At 36.9% G+C, this 14,959-nt stretch overlaps 1 protein-coding gene across 1 annotated transcript in view; it reads right to left on the bottom strand.

The window, feature by feature from the left end:
• Positions 1-14,959, bottom strand: part of ABCA1 (ATP binding cassette subfamily A member 1) — a 767,698-nt gene that overhangs the window by 305,951 nt on the left and 446,788 nt on the right. Inside the window, exons 13-16 of the mRNA XM_044068257.1 lie at positions 7,526-7,731; positions 6,278-6,454; positions 5,716-5,938; positions 4,890-5,111 (exon numbers count right to left, since the gene is read on the bottom strand). Of these exons, the coding sequence (XP_043924192.1) occupies positions 4,890-5,111; positions 5,716-5,938; positions 6,278-6,454; positions 7,526-7,731 (828 nt within the window). The remainder of the gene's footprint in view (positions 1-4,889; positions 5,112-5,715; positions 5,939-6,277; positions 6,455-7,525; positions 7,732-14,959) is intronic.

The following is a 14,959-nucleotide window of genomic DNA, read 5'->3' as shown; positions in this document are numbered from 1 at the left end:
TGACCACACTCCTTGGACCATCCAACCCTGACAATGCCACTTAATTCCACAGTCCTGGCATATACTGTGACCATCACTGCGGGGACATGGGCGTTGAGAGCAGCTGCCCAGAGGGATTGTTGGTGTGTGCCACCACCAACAGAGATTGTGCTTGCAAGATTTGGAAATCTTAATCTGAGAAGTGAGACTATCTGAGATCTAACACCACTGCACTGAGAGGGTTTACTGAAGAACTCTCTTTTTAATTTCTCCAAATCTTTTGGGTTTCTAATACCATGACGGGAATGGACCCCATTCCTAAGTCAAAGTACGATTAAAGTTCATGAAATTAGTATTGTTTCACTCTCTCATGTGGAATCTGTCATGGGAATGGGGAATAAAGTTGTTGCTATTAGACTATTTTCTAAGGCATACATAGGAATTAATGACTTTTAAATAACAACACTTAGTGTTCTCAGGACAGGAAGAATTGCTTTCTCTTTCAAGGAAAACTGACTGTGTAGGTTTCACCCTACAAGGCTTCAGCTGCAACTTCACATTGTTCACTCTAACACCTAAGGCCTGGGACATGAGGAGTAAGGAGTCCCATGCTTTCACAAGATGCTCTAGCATTGCTGCAGTCAGCAGCCAGTTGTCTAGAGAAGAGACAATCTTTGTTCACTGCAGCCTCTGGTGAGATGCAACCACGGCTGTACATTTGGGGAACACCCTTGGGGCTGTGGTGAAACCAAAAGAAAGAGCCTGAAACTGATAATAATATAGACTGTAGCTTCTGCTACTGCTGCAGACAGCCCATGCATGATCTGCATCTGCGTAGGACTTTTTTATGATTCTTAGCAAAGGGTCTCTGTCATGTGTGAAAGTGCATAGCCACAGCAGTAAGGGTCTTGCCATCGATACCACTCATCTGGAGCTTCTTTCAAACTTGGATCCCAAAAAGGATGGAGCCATTACAGGCAGCACCAAAAAGGAAGCCTTGAACTTGTGGTAAAATCTTTCAGTCAAAGGTAGGCATGGCAGCAAACTGTGATGACAAGACCACTACCCTAGCCAATCGAATCCAACCACAACACAGCATATAAGAAAATGGTTAGACAACTACACCAGTAAACTGAGGCAGAGTGATGTGGGAAAGATATTTAAAACTGATAAAGATTAGCAGCACTGCTTTCAAGTATAGAGATACATAGCATGTTCTATCAACCCACTGAAAACACCAGTATGAAATTGATAAGTTAAGTGTATTGGTCATCTTTGCAAGTGCCTTTGCTTTACAAATAATTTAATTTCCTACATTCTTCATGATATAACTGTAAGTAATTTTTTGATGTTTGAATTTTTTAGTGTCACTATTTACTTAATTTTACTCTATAACCACACTCATAAAAATGATGTCATGATAGGAGATGAACAATGACTTACATACAGCTGCAAAGCATTAACACTTAACTTTTTTTTTATAAAGGAAGTGATTCTTATTTACATTTGTCTTTTAAAATACAGTGGTCTAATCATTACTTTAGGTAGTAAGGCATTAGGGTTCAGTCTTTCATTATGTCATGGCAAGGATTTTCAGTTGTGTGAGAACTAGTCAGAGAGTTGTCCTTACCAATAAAATAAAACAAAATAAAATGCAAAAAAAGACCACAATCTTTGCATCAAAGACTGTCATTTGTTACTGTATAGCAAGAGGGTTATAGCCAACTCCAAAAATCTGAAATTTAACACCTGCTTTAGACCATAACCAATACAGTGTGATCTTGAAACAAAAGTCATTCTAGCTGAGGCACCTTTGCTACTACGTAAGTAGCAGTAATGTTTAAACAATCAATTATTCCTGAATTCACTAATTTTGGAAATTATTTTGTCAACATTCCACATAAAGACTTCAATGGAACTCACTGTGAGAAATGTGTCTTTACAGTTTCAGAGAAGATAACCTTAGAAGAAAAGTAAAAAGTTTTAACTACATCTACTAATTAGACATACTTCTGTGAACAAACTACAGAAACTGGTTTGTAGCTCAGGAAACACAAACCCTGAATGTATTTATATTCTGAAACAGATTGTTGACAATTGGAACGTTTGCTTAAAGTACAGCAGGCTTAAAACTAAGCCTGTTATCGGCATGTCTCTGGCCTCTAAGTAGAATGAGACAGTTGCTATGGACCTGCATGTGGTACCCATTTGCAATATCGGGACCAGTTTAGTGAGTCCCGTAATGCTGAGACTGAATATCCAAATCTGCATACACTGAGTCCAAGATTACCATTTCTCGGAATATTCACTGTTCTCAGAGGTATGGTGATCTTGGAGTAGTACATATATATGTTTTTTTTTTTTGGGGGGGGGGTCTTCTACTTTTGCAAAAAAAAACGCTTTTATGAGAAGAGTGATGTTTGATATTTGCTCTTCTCCTGATTTGCAGTTTTTTAGTGTCTGTCAGCCTTCAGTGTTTTGAGTGCCAACATTTCAGTAGGGAGCCCTTACTTGAACTTGAAAAGGTACTTGGAACCTGTGTGACATCGATCAATTTGCATGTTTCAGTGCTAGAAGCATTATGAACACAAACAGACCATCATATGTGATAAAGGAATGCACTTGTTGAATAAGCAAGCATGGTCCACCTCAAAAGTTACTTAGTGATAATGATGAAGAATTTAATAACGAGATGTCAACAAAGACAAGGCAGAAAATGTCAGTAACTACGACCCACAGCAACATATACCCCTTGGAACAATTGTCTCCATCAAAGACATAATTAGACACATGTTAGCAAAGACACAATCAGACACAAGTTAATGTAAAAGTAAAAAGCACTAACGGATGACACTAAGAAATGTTATTACAGTGGGATCTGGTGGCAAAAAGTATCATGTAGACTGTCTATGTAGAGAGTCCCTATCAACTTGTGTTTGGTCAGAACAAAAATCTCCCTTCCATTCTGACTGAGAAGTTAGCTGTTCTAAAAGGGACTGCAAGCATCCTGAAAGTGACAAATTACAGCACTACTCGCATCAAGTACATCCTTTGCTGAGGCTGAAAGTTCAGAGAGAATTTAGCACTCTAGAAACAACCTGCACCAAAAAAGACCAGTCTGAAAGAGGAGTCAAGGTGTACTACAAAAGGGTTGTCGGTGCAGAGTACAAAGAACATGTCTTCACTAGCCAGGATGGTGGTGTAGTATTTGTGAAGCATGATTGTACTTGTGTAATACTGCATCATTACACACTTTACAAAGTCAAGGTAGAAGACCAGTAGACCAGTTCATGATGAGGTCAGAAACTTAACTGCAATTATATCAAATAACTCAGAAAACAGAAATGAAGATGAAATGCAGAATTCTGATGTCGATGAGGAAGTGTATGGTACCAATGGGGTGATGCAGCCACAGGTGTTGTAATGAGGTAGTATCCCCCTCAGTCTCAAACAAAAGTCAAACCACAAGATTTGTGGACATAGAAAAAGGAGAGCAACATACAACTGAAGTATTAGAGCTGAGCTGGAAAGCTACAAGACGGCACAGCAACTAGAAGAGTTTGAAATGTTTACATCCAGCTGATAATGAAGCAAGGGTCTGCTGATATACCATATGCAGAAGGTACTTACACTGAACCACTACTGTTCCGAAACAGCCCTCTCACTCACATATGGAACATGATGTACTCCCGACTAAGGACATACAGTTTGAATTATCAAAGCAGGATGAGATGCAGAGCTGGCAAGTTAATGCTTTTTCAAAACAGTTGATAACGTTGGCCAAAAATGCATCTCCACTGCAGTGAAGCTATACCTTCAAAAAAAAATCCAAAAGAAAAAAACACCCAAAACATGTTCTATGTTTTACATATGTATATACTTTAAAAATATGTTTCAAAATCTTGTCTTACATACTGCTCACCACTTAAATGTTATGTTCTCTTATGTTGCTCACAATGTAAAGACGTGTAATGCTCCATGTAACTGCCTAATACGACTGCAATTTTCTTAGCTGCTATCTGTGCAACTCAGTGTACAACTGCTGTTGCATTAAAGCCTGGGTTGTGGCTGAAAAGTGTTTCTGAGCAGCCCACTCACGTGGTTAACAAACAAAGAATGTTTTGTGACGACAGAGTTTGAAGAACTTTGCAGGAAAAAAGCTTCCAAAAGGTTTACAAACTTGTGCATAGCCCTTCTGGCAATAATTTCTCAAAAACAGTAGAAAATTCATTCTATGGACAGAGAGATTGTATTTCTGCAGTGTACAGCCAGTTGCTAGGCTTACTGGTTAAGTGACTTGCTCAAGGTCACAAAGTAGGTAACTGACAGCTGAAGGACTCAAACCTTGTAACACAGGAACTAGAGATCACAGCTTTAATCCTCTATACCAAATGTATGGCATTTGCTTACGAAGTCAATTTCTCCCCATCTCTCCACGTGTTTTGAAAACTCAACTGTTCTGTTTGTTCAATCTTCTCAGCTACTGCATTATTTTAAATTCATGGGCAGCTTAAGATTTCCCTTTTTACTGCACCATAACCCTCTCTCCTTTGTTCTCTCTGTGCTTTCTGTACTCCATGAATTCAGACATCACCATGTTCTAGCCCCTGTCAAGTGTTTCCATCTCCTTTGTTAACTGTTTGCACAGTATGTGCCTCCTACTAAACTGTATATGTATAACTAAGTTTATTCTTGCTCCGCACATCGTTATTCACCTGTGAATTCTTTCTCCTTTGTTTTCCTCACAGCCTTATATTTTTATTCTCACTTCATACAAGGCTGCTTCTGTCACCCCCTACCACAACCTGAATGGAAAAGTCCAGTTATAATACAGTCTGCCTTAAATAAAACCTAAATAAAATGGCTTACAATTCACTCCATCAAGAAGGAAAATCAGTAGAAAAACTTACTGCAAACACTTTGACAGAAAAATAGACATAATCCTGCCAGGCCACACAAAGCACATACGGAAGGTACAGCGTGAAATAGATGATCCCGCCACATGCTGCAGCCAGGTTTGCCCTCGAGAACAGGGTGCTGATTAGGAAGCACTGCAAAATGGTGACAACAGCAAACGTGGAAAGGTAAACAAAGACAACACTCGGGTCACTGTATGGTAGCAGGTTTCCTTTCTGAAACAAGAAAGATGAAAACTGTGAGTCAGCAGTTTTTGGGAAATCGATTCTGACATTCCAGTTAAGTTTAATTGCAGGTTATTCAAGCTGTGTATACTCTCTGTAAAAACCAGGCAGCACTCCATCTGAAACATATGTTTCCGTGAAATTTTTTAATTGCTCATTGCATACATGGAACAAAAACAGCAACCACTGGAGGAAAGTTGCTATCGAATTATCCTGTTCATTTATGATGCAAGTTCTAAACTGCATCAACACTTGTCTTGATGTGGATGTCAATCTTCTTTCAAATTGTAAGCATTTTCTTAAAATCTTTCACAAATATGTTCAAAAAGCAACTGTTTCATTTTTAATAGACAATGTTAGCTGAGGTATCTACTAGAACTGTTCTACCCTGCAGTCAAACGAATGGGATTCTAGCACTGAACTTAAATTTCAGCTTACAAATCAACAGAATTTCTACTGCACTCCATATAATTCAACCAAAAATGAGGAACACAAAACAACAGCAGTACCCTAGGTGATGCAGTAAGTGCTCTGAAGAGGTCTTATGAGCCTAAGATAGCAATATGGACAAGGAAATTAGACAAGACGGTCTCACCTTTAATATGAAAACTAGTAGCCCAGCACTGATGAGGAGGGGAATCAGACTGCTGATAAACCAGCTGAGCCACAAAATGCCGTTGTCCAGTCCCATAATCCTCATGGTTTCCTTCAGGCGGGCCTCTTTCTCATAAACAATCCCTTTGATTATTATGGCAACAGAATAGATCCAAGCCAGTGTCATGAAAAGAGGCATAGAACGGCTCATTACTCGCAAAAATCTGGCAAAGAAAAACATGATTCCTGTTAATTAATGCAAACAATGGAGTGCTTCAGTGCTGTATTGACTGTTATCAGCATCACTATCACTCTTGTAGAATGATCCACGTAAGCAACTGTAAATGCTTTAAAGTTATCAAGTGATAACAGAGCAAACTATGCACACTGCACATTTCTAATACAGTAAAATATACTATCGCTTAAGAGAACAACATTTAACATAACCAAATGTAAAGCTACATTGCCACAAGAAGCAGTACTATACATGTATCCTGTTTGAACTTGCATGGATGCTGTTAATTTGAAATCTGTAATGAGTAAAAAGGATTGCTTATACTAACATGTCATCTACATAACATGGGTAAGGCATCTGCTGTGTGTAAACTCCTGTTCGTTTTTCAGCTCCTGTCAGTGTGCGGATAATGGCATGTTCTACTACATCCTGAAGGTAAGCAAAGCCACCCCAGATGTAACGCATGTCTTCAAATGGATCAGCACGGGGACCAGGATCCCAGTACCTAGAAACAGATCATACAAACACAGAAGTTGTTGCACACCACTTAATACCATTTATATCACACAATATAAGACACTTGCCCTGACTAGGTGAGGGTTTTACAATAAAATGCAAAAGTACTTACAATAACCAGTTTTCAAAAGTTTGTAAAGAGCACAGTGCAGTCCTCTGAACACTGGAAAAGAAATCTAGTGCTTCCACAGCTGGGCACAAGTGCTCATCCTTCAATAGTTAAACTATCCACAAGCTCTTCTACATGTAACTACGAACATGTGCACCTTGCTAGCAGCAAAACAATATAAATAAATAAATAACATACACACGCACACACACACACACACACACACACACACACACACACACACACACACACACACACACACACACTCCTATCAAAGTCTTATTAAAATATAAATATTATTTATACACACATCATTAAACTGAATACAGCAGTTAAACTGCTTTACATCTGCACTGCCTACTCAATGTCACTGAGATGCTTACAATATAAAATTCTGATTCTGTGACAAACTTGGTCATTAAAAAAGCAGACTAAAAACAGACAAAAAGGAGTCATTTAACATATATTGAGAGGTAAGTCCCCCACACATTCCCAAACGGAAGTCCCTGCAACCCCTTACTTAATATGCCTTGGAGTAAATTGTGAGGTTTCAATTAAATGGTCTTCTGCTGATTTGGGAATCATTTGAACTTCTGAGCAGTCATAATGCTATTACTGTATCAAATACAAGTTTCAAATTTTCAATATTTCCAAATTATAATATTACCTAAACATATTGGCAATCTTTAGCCTTAATTTTTTGGCCTACGCTGCTCACTTGTTATCACTGAAACCCTTACCAGCTTTTGAGAAAATGGATACTTAAAATCTCTTTTACAACTACCCCTCACCAAGGCATACAGGAAAATCCAACTGCATTGAAACAGTAATGCTCATATTTATCGTTATTAGCTCTTTGCCACAAGTGATGCTATGAAACACCTGTTGTCTCTCTGATATTGTTAAAGCTACTGCACAGCATAATAATAGAGGAACATATTTGCTTCCTACCCATCCTTAATCTTGTTTGTTCTCTCTACATTATCAATATCCATTCGAATTTTGTACTTGACATGCCGAGGTACAGTGGTACTGTTCGATTCTATTCCTACAAACACAATGCCAGCCCAGAACTTTCCGTCTTCTAGCAGCTCCAATGATTTGTCAATCAGCTTCGCTTCTGTAGACACTGGTTCCAGCTTATCCAACTTAACACACTAAAAGAGAAAAATAATGTTTTTCCATTAAAAAAATGTGACAGTAAGCAACATTAACAGTCTGACCACTTAACTGACAAGGTTTCTATGCATGCTCTTTACTAGACAATGCAGGAATCAGGAAAATATGCATCTTCAGAAACGTAACAATACTCATCTAGCTTTCTGATGGATTTCAACTGAATTTAAACTCTCATTTGGCACATCTTGCCCACCGTACTTTAGTAAGAACATTATTTCAATGAACAGTAGTCTTTTTTAATATTAAATTAACTTTTGTGGTATTCTACAGCATAGTTATTGGAAATGCAACAAAACAACATATAAGGAAAAAGGAAGACATGAGATTAGTAAGAGACAGAACAACATCAAGAAAGAGCTAAAAACAAGAGAAAAACTGACAAGCAAATAATTTAATCTAGTAATGAGATGGAGAAATGGAAAACTACAAAACGAAATGAAAGGAGGATTACAAGTAAAGTAAGAGAAGAAAGCAAGAAGACAAACATTGTTAATAAAGAAGGCAAAAATGTTATGGTAGGACAACAAAAGAATAATACAGATGAAGAAATGTGTCCTCTTCCCAAAACAAGAAACTTGTCAGAAATAATAGTTTGTATGCAAAGAAGGGATGTAACAGGTTTATAATGAGCATGGAACACTAAAAGAGTAATGAGAGTCTTGAGGAGTAAGTTAGGAGATATTTAGATACGCACAGGAAAAACAATAAAAAGACTATGTTAATGGAAACTTTTCATTTAAATGTGGAGACCTGGAACTCTGAAAGTAAGACATGTAAATGAAGAGAAGATAGAAAGGATAACACTGTAGAATACAGAAAAGTTTGGTAGGGATATTGTTTTTTTCTTTTTACAAGAGCTACATGTGAATGAAGTGCAGTAAACATGCTAAAGTGAGTGGACAACAGAGTTCATCAGGAAATAAGAAAACAGGAGAAACTAGGGTACTGTTTAACACCAGTAGATACAGTGTAGAAAACAAAAGTCAGATGGTACATGACGGCAGGATTTTAATGGTAGACATACTTTAGGTTGGGGGTATACAGAAGTTAATGTTCATGGTGCTTTTAAGAATAAAAATGGGCTTACCAGCCAGCGATGTTACATGATTTTCAATGTACAAGGAGGAGACATTTTAAAGGGGACTTTAGTACAGAAATGGCTTGCAGTTAAGTGTACAGTAAGGCAAAACTTACATGGAGGTACACAAGGACTTTGCTTTAACAAATGCATTTGTTAAAAGGATTAATGTCTCCTATTTGGAAGTTAAGTGCAGATTTATGGGTGGTAAGATGGAAGCCATAAAATCGTTATGGTCATGTATCTATAAAGGCAGAAGGTAATGGGGGAGGGAAACGAAAATTGTTAGTGGGTGGGGGTTCCAATAGTATTACCAGGGAAAGAAAAATGCGTACAGGCATTAAAACAGTTTGTGGAACTTTTCATGATACTAACAGTTTGTTCTGATAATGTGATGGACTAATGGGTCTTTTGAATACAACAATTAAGTCTGCCTATAAAATTAAAAATAAAAGTGAAAACAGAAAAATGTATTTATAAAACATTAATAAATACAGAATAAAGAGACAGGAGTACAATTTTTCAGATTAAAAAGTAATATAATATTCAGTGCACAAGGCAAGATACCAAACAAATGTTAACAGAAGTATATGGAACAGAAAGTTCCTAACTGCTCAACGAAAGACCTTAAAATGGAGGAAGGTACCAGCCGTGTGTGTGTGTGTGTGTGTGTGTGTGTGTGTGTGTGTGTGTGTGTGTGTGTGTGTGTGTCTAAAACATGTGCAAAAGCAACATCTGTAGTAGGAAAACTGAAGAATAAGATGAAGGGGCATCAATACAGCATGAATAAATGAGAGCAAAGCTTAGTAAGGAAAACTTTAGAGGACTGAAACTAACAGTCACACTGCTTAGATATCCAGGAATAAAGTTCAAAGTATAACTCAACTTGCAACCCCTGTTTTAATATGCAGCTTTGGGGTGATCGACTGGTCTGAACAAGACCCAAATAAGCTGCATAAGAAAACAAGACAACTGCTTCATGCTCATCAAATGATATACAAACCACAGTTTTCCAAGATTACATAGATCTTGGTCTGAAGAACACATGGGCATCCTTTAACTTGACTACACATAAAGGTCTGTGATATGTACATATATTCATATGCATAATGGATCCAAACATAATGAAAGTTCTAAAAAATGAAGAAAACAAATAACCACGGAAAAACGTCAACCCAAGCTGCAGTCCAAACTAAGGTTACCATACATCCAGGTTTCCCCGGACACATCCTCTTTTTTTGGGCTCCTGTCCGGGCGGTTTTTAAAAATGCTGCGATTTGTCCGGGTTCGCAGAATTTTCAAAAAACAGACACCCCTATTTCAGAGTCTTTCCTCTGCTTTGTTTTTTTTTTTTTTTTTTTTTTTTTTTGATTGGCTCATATACCGGTATACGAGCCAATCAAAACACAGAGCTCTGTTCAATGCGGAACTGCTTGATGTTCCGCATTGAACAGAAGATGGTCCGCTGTGCGAGTTTTTGATTGGCTCGTATACCGGTATAAGAGCCAATCAAAAAGCGGAGCTCTGTTCAATGCGGAACAGCTTGATGTTCTGCATTGAACAGAAGAGGGTCCGCTGTGCGAGGTTTTGATTGGCTCGTATACCGGTATACGAGCCAATCAAAAAGCGGAGCTCTGTTCAATGCGGAACTGTTTGATGACAGAAGAGGGTCCGCTGTGCGAGGTTTTGATTGGCTCGTATACCGGCATATGGGCCAAAATACACCCCCTTTTTTTTTGCTCTTCAGGTTTAACAGGACGAAATAATATGTGCTGGTAGCAGCACATATTTTTCATCCTCTTTTACATAAAAACAAATATGGTAACCCTAGTCCAAACATCCTTTATTACAACTTCACAAACATGAAATGCCTCTGTTAAGCAGTTTCATCCCAGATTTCTCAGGACTTCATCAGAACAAAGGAATTACCGCAACCCAGTCCTTAAATACATGTCAAATTAGTTAATTAAAATCAATAATATCCAATTACGAAATCTCTTGAGCCTTAAAAATATACAACACTATTTACACTGTGTATGTGTATAGGAATAATATATATACTTGTATGAATAAAACCTAACTTTTAGGTATGACACATACAGCATTGTTGCATGACCTTTTATTAAACATGAATTTATCATCCTAAAATGTTTCTAAACTTTTAACACGCAATTGATGCTTACACACTCATTAATTCCAGGGGCTTTTGTGGCATTAAAAAATAACTGCCATTTAAGTAAGGGTAATGGGGTAGTCATAATGGATTGTTGTGATTATAGTAACAACATGTCCAGCATGTTGAATGATGACATATATCAAGAAAGTTCTCTTAATGAAATTAATATCGCTTATAGACAAATTGACATGCTATTGGAGGACATGCTGTTTCACAGGCAAATTGATGGGAATGAATATGCATATTTAAAAAATGACCACCCAGTAGTTTCAAACATTTTTGGAATTCCCAAAATACATAAAGGATTGAAATACACAAGTTTTAGACCCATTGTGGATGGAAAGAGGGCGAAAACTGTTTTCATTGGGAGATACTTAGATTTTCACTTGAAGAATGGCTGGCAGTATTTTCCCTATATATATGTAAAGACTCTTGGCAATTTTTAGATACTATAAATAAAATTGCATATAAGGACAACGTTTACTTAGTTACTATAGACATATGTAATTTATTTTCTGTAATTTCCTATGGTATTGGTTTAGCATGGTTAGAACTACAATTAGCAGACACTAGATGCTTTGAATAGGATAACATTACTGTGTTCAGCACCTTAATGGAAGTGGCGCTTAAAAACAATTATTTGTTTTTCGAGGGATAGTACTATAAGCAAGTGACTGGAGTAGCAATTGGGGCAGCTTGTACTCCCATATTTGCGAACTATGTCATGTCATACTGGGAGAAAAAATAGTTTTCATAGTCAATTTAGGGATGATATTGTGTTTTTTACCCAATACCTGGATGACATGTGTTTGCTGTGGAAAGGTATGCAAAAAAAATTAACAGAATTTTTGAATTATATCAATGAAACTGTGAATTTTTTTAATTTACATATGAATACAGTAAAGAAAAAAGTAACTTATTTAGACACTGAATTGAGGGTTGATTCACAGGAAAGAAGGTTTGTGTCTAGGATTTATAGGAAGCCCACTTTTTCCAGTTTATATTTGAGTTATACCAGTTGGTACCCAAACCATCCGAAAAAGGCAACTGTTAAGGGCCAATTTGTTAGGGCAGCCAAAATGGTTAGTTTGGATAGAGAATTTGAGGAAGAACTGGAACTTATTTCCAACATGTTTTTGAAGAGAGGCTATCCATTAACCCTTGTTGATAATATTAAACAAAAAGTATTCAACAAGAGAAATAAAAGGGTTTATAAGCCTGTCTTAGGGGGCATTTATAATGTGAGTTTGACAACAGCTAATAATATTGACAGCAATAATCTGAAGAAAAATATGGGAAGAAGTTTCATTTCCACTTATAATATTGATTCCTTTAACATAGCAACAGTGATTAAGAAGAATTGGGAAATATTACGTATTGATAAGGAAGAGATTAAGGTTGTGGGTGATAAGCCTAGTTTTATTTATAGAAAGGCCAGGTCTTTCAAGAAAATTTTGGAGTCTGGCTTATACAATTTTAGAGAAGGAAGTAAAAAGGCCGGGAACTTTAACTGTGGCAGTTGCACACAATGCCCCTATATACTGGTGACTAGCAATACGTTCTGCCTTACCGGGAAGGACTTAACTATCAGGGGGCATTATAATTGTAGAACTACAAATGTGGTTTATATGGCCAAATGTTTAGAATGTCTGACATTTTACATAGGAAAGACTTGTAGGCAATTTAAAGACAGGATATATGAACATGTCACTGATATCAAAAATATGAAGCTAACTAATGCGCTGTATAGACATGTTAAAGAATATCAGAATCATAGGTTTGGATTTTTAGTGACTGAACAAATAGTAAAGGATGCACAGGGGTTTGTGGTAGATGAAAATTTAAATATTGCTGAACTTAAATGGCAAAATTAATGAGTGTGTAAGCATCAATTGCGTGTTAAAGTTTAGAAACATTTTAGGATGATAAATTCATGTTTAATAAAAGGTCATGCAACAGTGCTGTATGTGTCATAAAAGTTAGGTTTTATTTATACAAGTATATATATTATTCCTATACACATACACATTGTAAACAGTGTTGTATATTTTTAAGGCTCAAGACATTTCGTAATTTGGATATTACTGATTTTAATTAACTAATTTGGCATATATTTAAGGACTGGGTTGGGGTAATTCCTTTGTTCTGATGAAGTCCCTGAGAAATTTGGGATGAAAGTGCTTAACAGAGGCATTTCATGTTTGCGAAGTTGTAACAAAGGAAGTTTGGACTGCAGCCTGGGTTGATGTTTTTCCTTGGTTATTTGGTATATTTGTGAAGAAGGAAGAAAATAATTCTTAACATGATATCTTTCCTCGGATTAGCAGAAGCTTTTAGGAAAGAAGCAGGGATGGCAATCAAACCAGAAGTAGACAAAAATCATGTAGTAAAAGAAAGTGCATAACATCAACAGAAAGAATATAAAGAATGTGACTAAGAAAAAAAAGAAAAGTGAAAAGTTCACAGTTACAGCAGAAAGTGCAGCGAACTAATGGAACAATCACGTTGATCAAGAGCTGAAGCACAGGCAGCTGAGGTGAGGCGAATTTAAACCAGAATATGAAAGGTTAACATTGGCAGCTCAGGAGAGTGAATAGTTCACAAAATCCATAGAAAAGGTCAGAAATACAGACAAATGTATGTTTTGCAGCAGAGAGCTATGAACAGTTATGCATCTTGTTGTAGGCTGTGATATGCTTATGACTGAGGCTGTATACAAAACCACTTAACAATGTGACAAAACCGCTACACTGGAGACTGTGTTATCATTCCACACAGAGGTAGCTGAGAGGCATTCGAAAAATGAACCACAAAGGATTACTTAAAATGAAGAAGCAATGATCATGTATCTCATACCAACATCGAAGGAGGTATAAGTAAGGAAACTGGATATTGTAGCGCAAAAGAAAAAGACAAAAGCAGCACCGATTATCAAAATTGCTACAATGAATGATACAAAGTTTAAAAATATCAAGACATGCTGCAATAGGGAATAAGGGCACACAGTCCCAGCAGTAGTACGAGCAACTGGCTAATAAAAAATAATTTTTCAGAGATATTTAGAAACCCTACTGATACGAGCAATCCTGTATGAACTGCAGAAAGAGGCAGTTCTGGGTCCCCTCCGAATACTAACAACACTCTTGGCAAACATTAACAGATAAAGACGTGAAGAATAAGAAAAAGATACACGGTGAGGTTAAGGGTAAAAAAATGAAGAGAACTGATACTTTAGAGAAAAAATAGGGGGCAGATGCTAAAAAATTTGTGGAACAGAATTCCTCTAAAGACGTGGGATGTAACACACCTTGCAGTGTATACAAAACTGAATTTGAAAGATAATCTAATAAAGTATGAAATAAATACTTTGTTTGAAACTAAAATGTGGGCAGGAAGTCAGAAACATCAACTGTTTATGGAACAAGCATAAGATAAACAGTGTAGAGTGAGTTAGGGAGGATAAGGTGGAAAGCCAAACATATGATGAACTGGCACTGAAATTTACTTTATATGCAAAAGTGCAGCATTCCTGAATATGCAGTGCAAACACAAGTGTTTAGAAACATTTTAAATAAGTTTATTCAGCAACAGTGTGCAAATCTGTTTTAAAAATCAGAACCGGAGTAGTTTACTGAGCTATCACAAGTGTTACTATGGCTAATGATTATCAATGAATTTGTAGAGTTGTTACGCTGACATGCAGAGTTATCAGTAAGTCATTTATAATGACAGATTGATAATGTGCTGGTACTGCACAACATCACAACTTCAGTGTATAGTTTGGCTGCATTAGGCGATGAATAAAGAATTTGGACATCCTCAATGAGCTGAGCTGACAAGGGAGAGAACACAACTATTCAACATATTTAATGTACTGCACCCCAATAACTGATAACTCTTAATATGACTGTCTGCATCTATTACAGACAAGCAGCTTTTTAAAATAATTTGT

The sequence above is a fragment of the Protopterus annectens genome, chromosome 4.part0, assembly GCF_019279795.1.
Source record: "Protopterus annectens isolate FY-2018-M chromosome 4.part0, PAN1.0, whole genome shotgun sequence".
Classification (NCBI taxonomy): Eukaryota; Metazoa; Chordata; order Ceratodontiformes; family Protopteridae; genus Protopterus; species Protopterus annectens.
This window is presented reverse-complemented; position numbering and strand designations above follow the sequence as displayed.